Raw genomic sequence first — 18,189 nt, 5'->3', positions numbered from 1 at the left:
TGTTTCAGGTGGACACAAGAGATCCCAGGACATTATTTGAAAAGTAGGTGAGTATTCCCAGTCAAGATTTATCCTTTAACAGTCATTTATCAAATTGCTGTTTGTGAGACCTCACTGAATATGTAAATTAGCCACTGCTTCTCCTTGTACCACAGCTCTAGTTGGCTCCAAAGCTATAAGACAAGATGCAAGTTCCTTAATATTAAATGTACCACAGACTAATGTTTGCTTTTAAAATAAAGACAAGAATAATTTTAATCAGGATTTTTTTTTATTGTGACTACATGACCCAATTATGTGAGTTACAGAATATCCAGGAATTCTTGTATCAAATTCTAGCAATTAAAAAATCCCAGTTCGACAAAAATATTGCAGCGCCATTCAAGCTACGAATGAGGGCTTTATGAAGGGTCCAGGTCCTTTCTTTTGTGTTACAGAAAATAAAATGGAAATCTTTCCATTTCGTGTGTGTAATGTTCCACTATTTATGTGACTTTATTCTCCCCAAGAAAACATTTGCCAACCATCTGGCCCAGAAATAAAGACTTTATTCTCTGAAGCCGAGACTTGGTCCCAGCCACCTGTGAGGAGTTACCACAGCAGCGATGGGAGTGCTACAATTGGTCAATGCCCCTACGAAAGGGAAGAAAATAAATTTAAACCACCTCGATTTCATGCACTTGGACAACACGCAGCTGCCCATCCTCCCCCTCCCCACTGAAAATCTACTTGAGCAGGAGCCAGGCGAGAGCAGGATAGAACTCTCTGTGACGCCCACAGTCAGAAAGCCTCTCTGCGATCATAAAAGCATGCACCAAAACAAACACTTGGAAAAGTCACCCAACTGTTGTAGTTAGTGTTCCGACATCCAGTTACTCAGCATTTCACCAGCGGGTGCTCATTCAATATATTTGGGCATATGAATACAAGCATTTGGCAATTGTGCTTGATATATACAGGAGCAGTCGGGGGAGGAGGAGAATAAAAATGAAGCAGGTCAGTGGTAAAATACATTCATTAACGTGGTACAGAGCCACACAGGTTTCGGAGTTTGATTGCTTTAATTGAGACTGGCGAGGGGGAGTAGGGGGTGCCACATGACCTGTGGCGCTTTCTGTGATTTTGCCATAATTATTTCCATCAATTGTTGTTAGCACACAAGTGTTGGAGGACACAACCATCAGGCCTGTGATGCCTCCCATGGTTGTATTGCTCACAGATGTTCCAGTCCTCGCCATCGCACCACTGGGAGCGAAAAGCATTTTATTTAAACTGAAACAGTCTCTTTGGCATCAATACATAAATGAGGTGGATGAAACTGTGGAGGACATGCAGACTACAAATATAACAGAATTCAAATTAATACAAAAATGGTGCAAGCTGTTTTTTCTATAGCCATTGATAAATCAGGCAATAATGTTTCCCCTTGTCTGCATAAATGGAAAGGTTACGTTGCATATCCGAGAGGAAGATTACAGTGAAGCAGGACTGCAGCCTCATTGAAGAGTTTCGCAGGTCCCAGGGAGTGTGCGAGAGGAAATCAAAATACTGTGGGCTGCTTAAGATAGTACTTGGCACTTTTCTGTAATTAAACTTTTCTTTTCTGTACAAACCTAACTGAAAACATTCCACTGCATCAGACACTGTGCAAACCAGCTGTAGCAACCTAGTGCAAGAAGGGATGGGTGTACAAAAGGGGACATTAACAAGTCCCATAAGCTATCTCCAGAGCTACATGATTTGCAGAACAGATTTGCAACCAGGGAGCAGATTCAGGCAAATTTGTCTGTTTGTTAGTTGTGTGTAGTTGCTTCTAACACTGCAGCACTGATGTCCCTCCAACACTCACTTTTACAGGGTAGGATGAGGTGGTGGATCCCAAGATTGCAAAACTATATTTCCAATACATCACTGGGACAGGATGTTGCGTTCGAGTTGTCTGCTGAGCTGCGCTAATAAAATGTTAAAAAAGGCATTGCTGTCTGTCAGAGGTAATACAAAAATCTTGTTGCAATTTGACAATCAATGGGGAAAAAACATTCAAAATTACACACTGACTGGTCAGTTTGTCATTTCAAGCCAGACAAATGCCACATGCTAAACAAACTCTGGCTAAAAAAAAATCTGAAAATGCAGCAAAACAAAATCGAACTTGCTCCAGGATTGGGCAATGTCTTTTTTTTTTGTGTGGGGGGTGCACGGGGGTTTGAGGATAAAAAAAGTGTCTCAGAATTGAGAGTTCAACACCGACCAAAAATTGTCGCTTGAACCCACTCAATCTTTGACCCATGTTAGAAGCATCAGGCGAAAATCAGCTTAAGAGCCTGAGCTGGGCAGGCACTCCCGATTTCTAGTGTCGGAAAATTTCAAAAGAACAAGATAGGGGCTTAGCTGTGATCAGTGGTGCCCTCAAATATAGTCACCATCTCAGTTCACACAGATGGCCACTTTGAGTTTGCAAAGGAAATTGATGGTGAAGAGAATGTTGTTGGGAAACAAGGATACAGATTTGCAGATACTAACCAAAGAAAGCCTCGATTATTTCCCGCTGAGCATTCTCTAAATCCACTCTCGCTGTCTGGGACAGCAAGTTTCCACATTTGAAGAGCAAAGCCTTATTAAAAAGCAAAGCAAAAGTCACCCCTCATACATTTGCGTTAACTTGGAACTGTGTAGTGTTTCCCACTTTTAACCTTGGTTAATGCACACTGTCATGTCACCGAACAAAGTTACCCATATTTTTCTCCACTGCTAGACAACAAAACCCTTTAAAAATCCATGCCAGATCGTGGCTGCTGGACAAATTGCTAAATTCAAGCAAATTACATGGTCACTGGGTTGATTCTTCAGGTAATACCCTTCAGAGAGAGAAAAAAAGAAAACTCATTTGTACCTTTCCCATCCATTTGACGTAACTTAGTTAACCAGTATACCCGCCTTGCTCCATGATCTGTTCCCTAGCCGTCTACATCTCGCATTAAAAAGTGCTGTAGTGTGGCGATTAGCTGCTCGGACTTTTCTGTGGCGGCAGTCTGGCTCTTGCTAATTATGTCGTGGAGAATAAGCGGGATGGGCCTTCCAAGTTCAATGTAGAACTTTTCTGGGTCTTTATTTTTCCTGTAAATCTCCCCACCGCAGTGCAATGCAACCAGGGACCCCTCAGAGTTAAATATCGGGGAGCCTGCAGCACCGTAGTGGAACTCCGTTTTGTAAGTGATTACATTGGAGTATTTCAGTCTATTGAAAGCTTGACTTGCAATCAAGACCGTCTCGTGCGTGTAATCCTCAGCTTCTTCTCTGGCAACCCCAGCTCTCAAGTTTTCCAGATCTGGCGTCGTGTAACCAGATGCCTTCGGGTACCCGGTCACAACCACACAAGGGCAGATTTTCTTTTTGTCTCCTTCAGGGTGCCCAGTAATATACAGGGTCCCAGTCTGAGGTGGGCTGGCCCAGAGCTGCAGCAGGCCCGGGGCTCCGGGGCTGCTCTCGAGCTCCAGGACAGCGTAGTCAAGTGCCTGGTCGTAAATCTCAAGCCAGGCTGCCAGTTTCAGCGGCTGACCTTTCCTGCCATCCTCCTCGTAGCCAAAGAAGACCTCGGTGCAGTCGCGGACCAGGGTGGGCCAGGTGCCCGGCGCAGCGCCCTCCGTCATCATTTCCACCACATGGTAGCAGGTGAGGAGGTACCTCTCACCCAGGACGAAGCAGGTGCCACTGCCCAGAGCGGCCGAGTTCTTCCAGGTGACACAGCCCACGCTGGAGAGGCGGCTCGAGATGCAGCGGAAAGCCCTGGCGGGCACCGGCGCCAGGGCCTCCTGGTGGTGGCGGTTCAGGTACTGTCGCTCCGAGACGTTGGCCAGCTCGGCATTCCTGGACACCAACTGCTTTAACCTGGAGAGAGAGGCTCGGCGGGCTTCCAGGTGCCACCTTGGCAGCAGGCAGCGAGCCCCCTCATGACCCCGGCTCTCCAGCTCCTTCCTGGCCAGCCGCGCGGCCGACTCGCCGGCTCTGGGCTTCGGGCTTTTGCCGCCATCATCGGTAGTGGCCTTCCTCCTGGGGCCGCTCAGCTCGACCTGGAAGCTGCGGCCGTGCAGCCCATCCACCATGTTGTTGAACTGGATCTTCCTCGGCGGGTCCACCTTCTCCAGCAGCTTGTGGCTGTCGTCCTCTACCTTGGCGTCGAAGCGGCCGTCGTTGGCCAGCGCTTCCCGGATGGTCTCCCCCTGGAAGCCCAGGACGCAGAGCTTGGTCTGCCCCTGGGCGATCCGGTCGGCCAGGACGATCCTCTGGGCGTTGTTGCCCGCGGTCCTGCCACTTGGCTCCACGTAGAAGAGGACGTGGCTCTCGCCGCGCGGGCACTCAGGGGGCAGAGGGCGCTCGGACCCAACGCCGCTGCCCTCCCGGCTCTGGGTCCGCAGGAAGAGCAGCCGGAAGTGGGAATGCTGTGGCAGGTAACGGCACCGGATGTCCAGGTTCACCAACCCTCTCAGTGGGCCCTCCCCGTAGGCCAGGATCGTGTTGTCACTTTTCACCTTCTCTTCAAAGTCACAGGATGTGTTCAACGCAGAGAGCAAAGTGTAGCTAGGATCCGCAGTAAATGCATACTGGATATTATCTGGGTCCCCGCTCATGCTAAAAGTGAACTCTTTCTTCTGAAAGCTTTGAACCGCACACTTCCTGTTTCCATACTTGTTCTTCGGACTTCTCCCATTCTTTGGGCTAAACTCCTCAGCATAACTGCCTGGTTGCAGTTTGCTTTCTTCCCATGAGTTATAGTCATCCAACCGTTTGCTTCGGGCATCTTTCATCTGTAGAGACAGGAATTTTTTTTTTTAATCACTTTGGATGCGTTTACACTATTTCTCCTCTCTTCAACTCACCCAAGTTATGGTTCACCTGGCATTTACCAATTTACTATTTCCCAAGTGACTGTTCTTAACCTACAAGCCTCAACCCTAGCGTGTCACAAAGCGTTACAAACCAACACCATTCTCTTCACCCAAGGTGCATATACTGTCCATTCGATAGTAATGCACATCAAATATGTAGAGAGACCTCAGATATATTTGAGAAAAATAGGGTTGCAAAAGTAGGGGATTTAAATTTTCCAAATGTTGACCGGGTCTGCCATAGTGTTGAAGGTTTGGATGGTGAGGAACATGTTAAATGTGTTCAAGAAAATTTTCTTCATCAGTACGTAAATGTTCCTGGAAGAGGCGTAAAACTTGACCTTCTCTTGGAGTTAGGCAGGGCAAATGATTGAAATGTTAAGAGGGGAACACTTTGGGACCAGTGATCATAATTCTATTAATTTTAAAATAGTTATGGAAAATGATAAGCCTTCCATAAAAGTTGAAGTTCTTACTTGGAGGAAGGCAAATTTTATTGGTATGAGACAAGAACTTTCAAAAGTTGATTGGAGTACACTTTTCTCTGGTAAAGGCATGACCGACAAGCCCTCAAAAGTATGATAACGAGAGTTCAGAGGCATTATGTTCCTGTTAGAAGGGCAAGGCTGGTAAGATTAGGGAACAATGAATGGATAAAGATATTGAGGTTCTAGTCAAAAATAAAAAAGAATCATATATTAGATATATGACAACTGGGATCAACTGAATCTCTTGAAGAGTATAAGAGTGTAGGGGCATTCTTAAGAGGGAAATCAGGATGGCAAAGAGAGGATATAAGATAGCCTTGGCAGATAAGGTTAAGGATAATCCAAAGAAATTCTACAAGTACATTAAGAGCAAAAGAACAACTAGAGAGACAGTAGGTGATAGTAAGAACTGCCGATGCTGGAGTCTGAGATAACACAGTGTGGAGCTGGAGGAACACAGCTGAAGAAGGGTCCCGACCCGAAACATCAGCTTTCCTGCTCCTCTGATACTGCCTGGCCTGCTGTCTTCCTCCAGCTTCACACTGTGTTATCAGAGAGAGAGTAGGGCCCTTAAAAATCAATGAGGTTATCTATGTGTTGAACCTCAGGAGATGGGAGAGATATTAAGTGAATTTCACATCAGTTCTTACAGTGGAGAAAAAACAAGGAAGGCTAGCAAACTCAGGGAAGTTAACATTAATGTTTTGAAAATAGTTCACATTACTGGAGACGAGGTGCTGGAGGTCTTAGAAAACAAAGGTGGTTAAATCTCCGGGACCTGATCTGGTGTATCCCAAGGCGTGGTGGGAAATTATGGAGGAAATTGCAGGGCCCCTAGCATAAATGTTTATACCATATATAACCACAGGTGAATTACTGAATGACTGGAAAGTGGTTAATGTTGTACCTTTATCTAAGAAAGGCTGTAAGGAGAAGCCTGGGAACTATAGACTTGTCAATCTGACATCGGTGGTGAGTAAGTTATTGGAGGAGATTCTGAAAGATAGGATTTATACGCGTTTGGAGAGGCAGGGAATGATTAGGAATAGTCAGCATGGCTTTTTGAGACGGAAATTGTGTCTCACAAACTCGATTGAGTTTTTTGAGAAAGTGGCTAACAAGATCGATGAGGGCAGATTGGCAGATGTTGTTAACTTGGACTTTAGTAAAGCCTTTGGTAAGGTTCCATATGGTGGACTAATTAGTAAAGGTAGATCACAGGGGATTCAGGGCGAGCTTGCCAATTGGATACAAAATTGGCTTAATGGTAGGAGACAGAGGGTGGTGGTAGGGGTTGTTTTTTGGACTGGAGGCCTGTGACCAGTGGTGTTCTACAGGGATTGGTGCTGGGTCCTCTTTTGTTCATCATTTATATAAATGATTTGAGAATATAGGTGGCACAGTTAGTAAGTTTGTGGATGACACCAAAATTCGTGGTATAGTGGACAGTAAAGGTTATCTAAGATTACAGAGAGATCTTGGTCAATTGGGTCAATGGGCTGAGGAGTGGCAGATATCAAGGTGGTGCATTTTGGTAAAACAAATAAGGGCAGGACTTATATAATTAATTGTACGGCTCTGGGTAGGTTATAGAACAGAAAGCTAGGTGTTCAGGCACATAATTCTTTGTCCACATGTGACGCAAATTTCAACGTGGTTAAGAAAGCATTTAGCATGCCTGCCTTAATTGTTGAGAACTTTGAGCATAGGAGTTGGGGACAAGAAGTTGATGTTGTACATGTGTGTAGTTCTGGTCGCCCTGTTGCAGGAAGGATATTATTAAACCGGTGACGCTTCAGAAAAGGTTTATCAGGGTATTGTCAGGATTGGAGGATTTGAGTTATAAGGAGAGGCTGGATAGGCTGGGACATTATTTCCACTGGAGCGTAGGAGGTTCAGGAGTGACCTTGTAGAGGTTTATAAAATCATGAGAGGCACAGATAAGGTGAATAGCACAGACTGTTTCCCTACGGTGGGGGAAGTTCAAAACTAGGGAGTATATTTTTAAGGAAAAGGATTTAAAAAGACTGGGAGGGGCAACTTTTTTTTAAACAGAAGTGATACCTGTATAGAATGAACTGCCAGAGGAAGTGGTGGATGCAGGTACAGTTACAACAGTTAAAAGACATTTGGTTAAGTACATGAATAGGAAAGGTTTGGAGGAATATGGGCCAAATGCAGGCAGGTGGGACTAGTTTAGTCTGGGAACATGGTTGGCGTGGACTCGTTGGACTGAATGGTCTGTTTCAATGCTGTATGACTCTTATGACTAAGACTGGTAGCTGATTCACCCCTCACTGGACAGGGTCAGTTGTGATATTTGTATTCCCAAGATTAACAAACTCAGTTACAATTGAAGAACTAAGACTTTGACCATCTCTTTTCCTGAATATGTAATTTCATAAGGGCAAAACTACCAACTATCAGTTGACAGCGGAGACACCCACATCCAAAATCTCTGCCTCTACTGTTTTCTCATGCCTTGTCACTATTGGCAGCAACAGGCAGGTGTTTGCGAGCACCATACGGGACAGCTGCTTGAAAGCCTAGTGAGATGTTGTGCCGTGACTTTCTTTCCCAAATCTCCCCCTAAACTCTACATGCTGTGTTTCCGTTCTAGTCCAAATAGACACATCCCTTAAATTTCTACCCCCACAGCATCTCCACCCGCTACCTCCGTCACAATTAGAGATCACCGGAGCATCAACGATAAGAACCTGCACCAATCCTCAAGTTAACACAATGCAGAGGGCCTCCAGTTTGGGCCCCCAGGGCCAATTTGGAACCAAAACAAAGCCACAACCATAAACTGGGATTTATAATATTCCACACTCATTCTTTCTAGAGTTGTACCTGATATTCCTGGTTATTGTTTTCAGCACCAGACAAAGCAATCCGAACCAGGCAATCGGTCTCTGGAAGAAATGAGAATGTAATGTATTTGAGACAGTGAAGAAAAGCTGCACGCACTCGACGCAGAATAGAAAAGACTGGACATGGACAGTTGGTCAAGAAATAACTAACTTTAGCATCACCCTACTCCTGAAGGCACTAACCCAGAAATTAGCATTCAACTGTCAAAAAGTACAGTCTGTACCCCCTCTGAAAACACCCGAGAGGTCATCAGATCCAAGAGTCTTAAACTGGGTATTGATGGAAGAGTCAGCAGTCCAATCTAGTCTTGTTCCTGTTCTGGGTCACTGGTTATGGCTTAAGGCTGCAAATCCTGAACAGTTGCTCCCTCTCTAGTCTCGAAGCGATGAAGCCTGAAATCCTGACCACAAGTTCCAACCGTGGAATGACAGAGAGAGAAAAAAGTGTCACTGACATTTCACTGCTGAAACAAAAACGTTGCTAAGGCTTGCCATGGCAACACCAGTCAGGTCAGTCACCCAAGCTTGGCCACAGTTACCCGGCCAACCAAGCCACACCCTTTTCTCATGCAGTGTAAATTGCTGCTCCCTTTTCCAATTTCTGCTCCTGTATCTATCCTGGTGAGTGCGAGACAAAAGTCTTTTCTCTAAGCGTCTCTCTTATGCAATCTGGAGACATGGTCTGTAATGTACATGATCAGCTGTTTTGCAGGTGGTAACAAGCTCACGGGTCAGAAGTTAAGGGGTTCATTTCCACTTCACTTTATCAGCCCTCAATCTAGTTAACTTATCAGGTGCTACCTTCTTATTGATACTAATTTCTTCCAGTTCCTCATTTTCACAAGTTCATCAGTTGCCCAGTATTTCAGATTTTCTGTACCTTCTTCTGACAAGACAGATATGAAACTGTTTAATTTCTCCATTTCCCTGTTCCCCACCTCTAACGGTCCCATATTTGTCCGTGCTGATCTTTTACTTTATAAATACTGTAAGAACTTTGATACCGCACTTTTATAGAATCGTAGAATCCCTACAGTATGGAAACAGGCCCTTCAGCCCAACAAGTCCACACCGACCCTCAGAGCACCCACCCAGACCTACCCATCCATCAACACTACTGGCAATTTAGCATGGCCAATCCACCAAGCCTGCACATCTTTGGACTGTGGGAGGAAACCGGAGCACCCAAAGGAAACCCACGCAGACACGGGGAGAATGTGCAAACTCCACACAGATAGTCGCCCGAGGGTGGAATTGAACCAGGGTCGCTAGCACTATGTGGCAGCAGTGCTAACCACTGTGCCACTCCTCATGCTCCTCACTAGTTTACATTGAGAGTTATACAGTACGGAAACAGACTCTTCAGTCCAACCAGTCGATGCTGAACATAATCCCAAACTAAACTAGTCCCACCTGCCTGCTCCCAGCCCAAATCGCTCCAAACCTTTCCTTTTCATGTACTTTTCTAAATGTCTTTTAAATGTCCTTTAAGTTAACTGTACCTGCATCCACCACTTCCTCTGGAAGTCCATTCTGCACATGAACCATCCTGTGTAAAAAATTTACTAATATCTTTTATAAATCTCTCTCCTCTCACCTTAAAAATGTGCCCCGTTGTCTTGAAATCCCCCATCCTAGGGAAAAGACAACCACCATTAACTCTATCTATACCCTTCATTGTATTATTATAATATAATTATAAACTTCTATAAAGGTCGCCTCTCAACATCCTATACTTCAATGAGAAAAGTCCCAAGCCATCCAGCCTTTGTTTATAACTCAAAGCTTCCATACTCAGCAACATCCTGGTAAATCTCTGCTGAACCCTCTCCAGCCTAATAATATCCTTCCTATAACCTGGCAACTGGAACTCTCATTCTCTTATCTCTGTCCAATTCAGTTTCTTGGCTCTCCATTGTGGGGTTCTAAATTTCACTCAGTCCTCCGGCTCAACACTTTTTCTTGCATCCTGAAAAGCCACTTTCTTTGACAGAATCTAGTCTTTAATTTCTTTTGATAACTATAATTGACTGAGCTTTCCCTTGGGTGTTTGCCCTTACTGGAATCTACAACATGGTTGTAGACCATGTAATATAGTCTTTTTAATGAGTAGTCAATGCCTGTCTAATATCAAATCTTTGCGCACTTTCCCAATCCGCTTTGTGCTTCCAGTACCTATAATTTCCTTTCTTCAGACTTAAGGCCTTAGTTTCATAATGAACTATGCCACATTCAAACCTAATAAGAAATTCTATTTGTGGTCACAAAAGATTCTTTTACAGCAACTTATTAATTAGCCTTCTCTCATCACACAACAAAACAGACTGATCCATAGCTCGATCTTCAATGTACTACACAAGAACCATATCTTATACTCATTCCCTTCTTTGCTACCCCATCTCCTTTTCCTTTTTGCCAATCCCTCCCACATGGTGACCATTCTTCCTCCTGTAAAGCAGAGCCACCGGTAGGCTCTGACTGAGGGATTAATGCCATCACCAAATCGATTAGGATGCGGGACTTACTGGCATTCCTGCACGAGCAGCTTGGTTCTCTCGGGTTGCCTGGCAGTCACACATTCCCTTTCTGCCTCCATGCTCCTAGCCTGCCGTGTGACCGCCTCTCTGAACCTGCGGCCCACATAGCTCTCGGCCACGCAAACCGTCAGTGATTCCAGTAATTGCTGGAGCTCCGAGCCCGGAACTCAAGTTTCTGTGGCTGGTGACACTCTTCCCACCTACTATAGCACACTCCTTTCATCAAGTGACCAAGCTGCCCTGCCACCTCTTCAAGTTACTTTAAGCAAAGTCAAGATATCTTAGCCATTAATAAACCTTGCCATTACTGATAAATTCAATTAATTAGATGCAAGAAAACTGAAAGTACCTCTGTCGCCTGTGCACCAAATTCACGCACAACTCTAATTCTGTACTCACTTGGTCTATGTCTCCCACCAGTTTCTAAACTAGTGAGACTATCTCCCTAGAAACAAGACCAGCTGTCAGGAAATGCTGAGCTCACACCTGTACTTCAGTTCTGATCCAGGTCCCCATTCCTTTCCCTCCACCCTACCCCTCCCCACCCCATCACTCCCATTCCACTCCAACAAGTTATTGTCTCTGTTCATCTCCTACCTTGCTTTATGCTCCTTTGGAGAGAATTTCCATTCTTCCTGGGGCCGGCTGCGTCCTGAGGCTGTGTAAAACAAGGATTCACTGTGTGTTACTCAAGCAGGGAATCACTCCAACCCACAATCAAAATCCGCTGCAAAAACCTTGTCCAAAGCTCTGAGCGCCCAGGTTAGAAATTTTGCCACAACATTCCAGACCTTGGGCTTTCAGTCATCAACCTTTGTCAGTCCGAGCCCCTTCTGTCATTAGCAATCAGTCACTAACGAGTATGATTGTTCACCTATCCATTGGTCATGGGTTCTGAGAGTCCTTCTGCGGCTGATCAGCCCAATCCTGCAGCAACGTCTCCAACCAGGAAGTGGAATTGGTCCTCTGTCTCGAGATCATCGGCGTTCCTTTCTCCGGTTGCTGTTCTGTATTTCCTCTTTCCCACTGGCTGTTCTCAAAGAATCGTGGATCAAGGGTCTCCCACGCATTGACATCTACGTTGCATTTCTTCAGCAAAGCCTTTAGGGCAGGTATGAAACACTTCCTTCATCCTCCTCTCGTTCGAATACCTTCCTCGGGGTGCGCGAGGATGGTTCACTTTGGTAGTCGGAACTCGGGCATCCTAAAGTACGTGGCTGGTCCAGCAGAGTCGGTTTGAGACGATCATGCCCTTGATGCTGGTGCGTCAGCTGCTTCAAGCACTCTGATACAGAGGATCCAGCTCAAACATCTAGTATCTTGTGGTGGCATCTATACGCAGTCCAGGTTTCAGAGCCACACAGAAGGATGACTGTGTTACAACAAGGATCTTGGTATCAGTGCGGCTTTCACGGTTGAAAACTCTCATGTTTGGGCAGCGGTGCTCATGGATTAGATACGGTGTTGGATTGCTGCATCGCTGTCAGTGCTAGCTGAGTGGAAGTTTTTCAGGTACAGGAGGATTTCGAAGGCCTTACCCATTGATCTTAATGGAGGGATGGACTGGAATTTGACCTGGGGCCGGATGAAGGATTTGAGTCTGAGGCTAATTCTTTTCTTTGCTGCTGGTAAGGCAATGAGCGAGGCTTGAAGATTCCCTTGAGACAGCAGCAGAGATGACATCCACATACTCAAGTTCCATAGCGAGGTCAGTGTCAGTTTCTTCTTGGATTTCACCTGGTTGAAGTTGAAAGGTTTTTGGTCCATCCTGAAGACAATGTGCACACTGCCGGGAAGCTTGTTCTTGGCAAGAAGAAGAATAGTAACGAAGAAGATGGAGAAAAGGATGGGGCCTTTTATTCATTGACCTACATCAGTCTGTGAGCCCCTTCCAAGCAAATGTATTCAAACTTCTGTAACTTTTAAAACAAAAAATTGAAGAAGTGAACCAATTTTTAGGAAGAGTATTTAAAAGGTGACGTGGAGAGTCGAACAGTAAGATTTGAGCCAAGATTCCGTCCTTGCTACTCCCACTCCCTCCAATACACGAGCCTTCTTATGGGGCACCATGGAGCCGCACGGTAGCTCAGTGGTTAGCACTGATGCCTCAGCTCCAGGGACCTGGGTTCAATTCCAGCCTCAGGCGACTGTCTGTGTGGAGTTTGCACATTCTCCCCGTGTCTGCGTGGGTTTCGTCCCACTGTCCAAAGAGGTGCAGGTTATGTGGATTAGCCGTGGGAAATGCAGGTTACAGGGACTGGGTAGTGGGGCGAGTCTGTGTGTGATCCTCTTCAGAGAGTCAGTGTGGACATGTTGTGCTGAATGGCCTGTTGCGACAGTGGAGGGATTGTCCTGCAAGTACTTATTCTTGGTAAGCTATGGGCTCTAGGAGGCATAGCCCTTCAGTGACTCACTCAAGGAGAAGCAATACATGGCCCGCAAGAAGTGGCAGCCCGTTTTACGTGAAGCAACGTCCAGGGCACTGCGTTCTAAAACAAACCGCAATGTTTGCTTAAATTATACACCGCAAATGCCATGCCCGAGTACAGCGATTAAACTCAGCAAATTGTCAACTGCAACAAAACAAAAATTTTGAAAAACAACCCCAGTTGTGAGAAGTGCCCGCAAGATCAGGTCTGAAACTTTAGCTGAAAGTCACTCTCGTTTCCAGGCTGGTTTGCACACAAGACCATTTACAATTCTAAACACACGCACGTGCTCCTACAAGCCCCAGACTGAGCTAGCAAAAGGCAGGTTTCAGGTTGTCAGTATCCACTGGGCACAGTTCACAGCCTAATTACAGAATGCCAGCAGAAGGAAAGGGCTTCAGTAGCACATCACTACGCACATGTTCAACAGCCAGTCCTGTGGACAAGTTAGAGTTCAGCAAGAGAAGATGGGACTGTGGGAACACCGAGATACCCTCCTCAGACCAGTTAAATCAACTGGGAGGAGAAATTGGAGAGTTGGTGCTAAGTTTCTTCACACATTGACACTGGCCAGCACATTGATTTGTTTTGGTTTACTCAGGGGACATGGACTGTAACTGACTGGTTAACATTTTCCGCCATCGACGTGAGGATGGTGAACTGCTGCAGTCTGCTTGATGTAGGTAAACCCACATCGCCATTAGTAAGGGAGTTCCTTGACCCTGAAAACAGCCATATAGTTTCCAGTCAAGATGGTGAGTGGCTTAGAGGGGGCACCTGCATGCGGTGGTGTTATGTATATCCTGCCCTTAACCTTTGGTCAAGGTACTCGTGGAAGGTGCTGTTCAATTTCTGCAGTGCATTTTTTTTTAAATTATATATGCTGCTGCTGCTACCGAGCATTGGCAAACAGAGTGGATGCAGTGCCAATCAAGCAGGCTCCTGGATGGTGTCAAACTTCTCGAGTATTGTTGGAGCTGCACCTATCCAGGCAAGTGGGGAATATTCCATCACACTCCTGTGCCTTGTAGATAGTGGACAGGCTTCTGGAAGTCAGGAGGTGAGTTACTCATGGCAGAATTCCTAGCCTCTGACCTGCTCCTGTGGCCAGAGTATTTATAACGCTAGTCCAGTTCAGCTTCTGTTCAAGGCAATGACCCGTATGTTAATGGTGAGGGATTCAGCCATGATAATCTCATTGAAATGTCAAAGGGTGATGGTTAGACTCTGTCTTATTGTAGATTGGCATTGCCTGGTATTTGCACGGCACTAATGTTTCTTGCCACCACTTTAGCAATGACCAAGAGTAGGCTGACATGGTAGTAAATTGGCTTCGTAGGATTTGTGCTGCTGTGTGCATGCAGGACATACCTCTGCAATGCCCTGTGGCAACTCAGAACTTTCCCACTTCAAAAAATTTTCACAAAGACAAATTCACCAAAGAAAAGCCAACTTGGTGGAAAATCTAACGCAGTAGCGGTGATACCGAGGAAGGTCCTACTCACCCAGAACTTAACGTGTTTCGCTCAGAACATGGCAGTGCAGTTACATTAAACCACTACCTTGAACTGGTCTGTAGGGAGCTGGTATCATTGAGGTTTACTGGCCTCCTTCTGCACCATAAGTGACCCAACAACGTGCTCTGCTCACATTGCTAGGTGTCCTTTTTTAACTGAAAGTTACATTGTTACTCTTGTGAGATTGCCAGAAAGGGTTTTGCTTCTCCATTAATAAAATGAGCCACAGTTGGGCATGAACCAATCAAAATCCTATGCCGTGACAAATCAGTGTAGCAACATGAGTGAACAACAATGTAAAGCTCGAAACACCAAGAACCGCCTTGTGAGATCATTCCTTCCTTAATGAGCACTCCACTGGAGAATGTCTGAAAGATGATGTTTTGGACCGGAAGGAGGCAGTGGTTAACATCACTGGGCTAGTAATGCAGAGGGCCCTGGGCACTTGGGTCCGATCCTACCACAGTACCACTGGCCTCTGAAATGACGTTGGAAGCCACTCAGTTCAAGGGCAATCAGGAATGGATGGAAGACGTTGACCTTGCTTGTGATGCCTACATCCAGTGAAAGAGTAAAGCTCAAGAAGCAACCACTAAAAATTAAACGGTTTAGCACTGCACAAAGGGGACCCATTCGACCCAACCAGTACCACTCTAGAAGAATCCAATACTTGACCCATCAATCCCAATTACTTGCATTGCCCTTTCTTCTGAAGGCTTGGCTCACCTGCTTGCAGGAAAGCTGCAGTGATCTCTGCTTTCGCTGTCCCAGGTTCACAAGAACAAGAGACCACTGTTGACATTCAATTTAATTTGTGGATTATCTGCACTCTTAACACATTCCAACTTTCTTGAGATAACACAGTATGGAGCTGGAGAAGCACAGCGGGCCAGGCAGCATCAGAGAAGCAGTAAAGTTGACATTTCAGGTTGGGATCCTTCTTCAGAAACGTCAACTTTCCTGCTCCTTTGACGCTGCCTGGCCTGCTGTGTTCCTCCAGCTCCACACTATGTTATCTCTGACTCCAGCATCGGCAGTTCTTACTATCTGAGTGAGTTATAACCCAGCTTTCTTGAGTCTGGATTCCTTAATAATGTTGCCTCACAAAAATTATCCATCGGTTTCCATTGACTTTGCCAGCCTTAACTGCTTGCTTCTTGACCTCCACAGCCCTCTGCATGGGTCTCACCCACCTCCATGGTCCCCGTCAAACAACCCGACCAAAACTTTATGTCCAGCCACCCAAATTCATGCAGAGAGAGAGAGAGGAAGGTATTAAGACAATTAAGACTAAGGAGAATGTGGAATATTACTTTAACACCAATTGACATAGAAATGCCAGGACAGAAATGAAAATTTGTGGGACCAAAGTATAAATGGAAAAAGTTGTCAGATCAACATCAAAAACAGATGTGGGGACAGCGTAGCTTTCAGGGTTAATTCCAATAGGCTCCTCCCCAACCTTCATGGTTTTACGATAATTCCACTGTGTCCACTGAACAAGGTTGACAATTTTACAGCAAACTCCCTTGATTCAAGGGTTGGAAGGTTTTCAGGGGATTGAGGGAAAGAATCCCCGGACAACTAATCCACAACAAGCACAGAAGATCCACGAAGGACACACAGCAGTGGCATGGGACCCAGTGGGCAGCCATCTGAAGCTAGGAACCACCACCAGGATGGGTTCCTGACCTGGCACGGGGAGGGTCAACAAACCAAATGAGAGAAGACAATGAGAGAAGTACCGTGGGGGTCCTGCTGCCTTCATCGCTGGAGGAACTCATCCTACGGTCCTGGCTGTATCACGGTACTGAAAGGCAAACATGACAGAGAGTCTTCTTATCAAACCACCAGGAACCCTCGCACAAAGACAGGATCAACACCTCATAAAAACCACAACACAAATTTTTCTGCCGCCTCCACGCTTACTTCTTCAACCGTGAACCTAACCCTCCCTCTCCTGACCCCTTCTCCTGCCTCCAACACACCCCCTCCTCCTGGACACCACCCCAAGGCCTCCTACCCTCCCTCGACCTCTTCATCTCCAACTGCCATCGAGACATCAATCGCCTCAACCTCTCCACCCCTCTCACGCACTCCAACCTCTCCCCCGCAGAACGTGCAGCCCTCCGCTCTAATCCCAACCTCACCATAAAACCCGCGGACAAGGGAGGCGCAGTTGTAGTATGGCACACTGACCTCTACATTGCCCAGGCCAGACGCCAACTCTCCGACACCTCCTCCTACCGCCCCCTTGATCATGACCCCACCCCCGAGCACCAAACCATCCACAACCTCATCACCTCAGCTGACCTCCCACCCACGGCCTCCAACCTCATCGTTCCCCAACCCCGCACTGCCCGCTTCTATCTCCTTCCCAAAATCCACAAACCTGAATGCCCTGGTCAACCCATTGTCTCCGCCTGCTCCTGCCCCACCGAACTGATCTCCAACTATCTAGACTCCATTTTCTCCCCCTTGGTCCAGGAACTCCCTACCTACGTCCGTGACACCACCCACGCCCTCCACCTCCTCCAGAATTTCCAATTCCCCGGTCCCCAACACCTCATCTTTACCATGGACGTCCAGTCCCGATACACCTGCATTCCCCATACAGATGGCCTAAAGGCTCTCTGCTTCTTCCTGTCCCGCAGACCCGACCAGTCCCCCTCCAATAACACCCTCATCCGCTTGGCCCAACTCGTCCTCACCCTCAACAACTTCTCTTTCAATTCCTCCCACTTCCTACAGACAAAGGGGGTGGCCATGGGTACCCGCACGGGCCCAAGCTATGCCTGCCTCTTTGTAGGTTACGTGGAACAATCCCTCTTCCGTAGCTACACTGGCCCTAAACCCCACCTCGTCCTCCGTTACATTGATGACTGTATCGGCACCGCCTCGTGCTCCCACGAGGAGCTCGAACAGTTCATCCACTTCACCAACACCTTCCACCCCAACCTTAAGTTCACCTGAACCATCTCTAATACCTCTCTCCTCTTCCTGGACCTCTCCGTCTCCATCTCGGGCAACCACCGAGAAACCGATATCCATTTCAAGCCCACCGACTCCCACAGCGACCTACAGTACACCTCCTCCCACCCACCTGCCTGCAAAAATGCCATCCCCTATTCCCAATTCCTTCGCCTCCGCCGCATCTGCTCCCAGGATGAGGCATTCCACTCCAGTACATCTCAGATGTCCTCGTGTTTCAAGGACCGCAACTTCCCCCCCTCAGTGGTCGAGAACGCCCTCAACCGTGTCTCCCACATTTCCCGCAACTCATCCCTCACACCCCGTCCCCGCAGTAACAACCAAAAAACAATCCCCCTCGTCCTCACGTACCACCCCACCAACCTCCAGATCCAACGCATCATCCTCCAACACTTCCGCCATCTGCAATCCGACCCCACCACCAAAGACATCTTTCCCTCCCCACCCTTATCTGCTTTCCGGAGGGAC

General features: G+C 46.7%; 1 protein-coding gene across 3 annotated transcripts in view; it reads right to left on the bottom strand.

Moving 5' to 3' along the window:
* Positions 1-252: 252 nt before the first annotated feature.
* LOC109926458 (serine protease FAM111A-like) overlaps positions 253-18,189 on the bottom strand; it is a 23,106-nt gene continuing 5,169 nt past the window's right edge. Inside the window, exons 1-5 of one of the 3 annotated variants that reach the window (XM_048616612.1) lie at positions 16,476-16,504; positions 11,382-11,442; positions 9,845-9,881; positions 8,228-8,289; positions 253-4,805 (exon numbers count right to left, since the gene is read on the bottom strand). In XM_048616612.1, coding sequence (XP_048472569.1) covers positions 2,958-4,805 — 1,848 coding nt within the window. In that variant the 5' untranslated portion in view covers positions 8,228-8,289; positions 9,845-9,881; positions 11,382-11,442; positions 16,476-16,504 and the 3' untranslated portion in view covers positions 253-2,957. Of the gene's footprint in view, positions 4,806-8,227; positions 8,290-9,844; positions 9,882-11,381; positions 11,443-16,475; positions 16,541-18,189 lie in introns of those variants that run through there. The other 2 variants (XM_048616611.1, XM_048616613.1) reach the window with 2 other exon arrangements.

The sequence above is a fragment of the Rhincodon typus genome, chromosome 35, assembly GCF_021869965.1.
Source record: "Rhincodon typus isolate 14 chromosome 35, sRhiTyp1.1, whole genome shotgun sequence".
In the NCBI taxonomy this organism is placed as follows: domain Eukaryota; kingdom Metazoa; phylum Chordata; class Chondrichthyes; order Orectolobiformes; family Rhincodontidae; genus Rhincodon; species Rhincodon typus.
The sequence above is the reverse complement of the archived record's forward strand: the minus strand, read 5'-3'. Positions and strand labels throughout refer to the sequence as shown.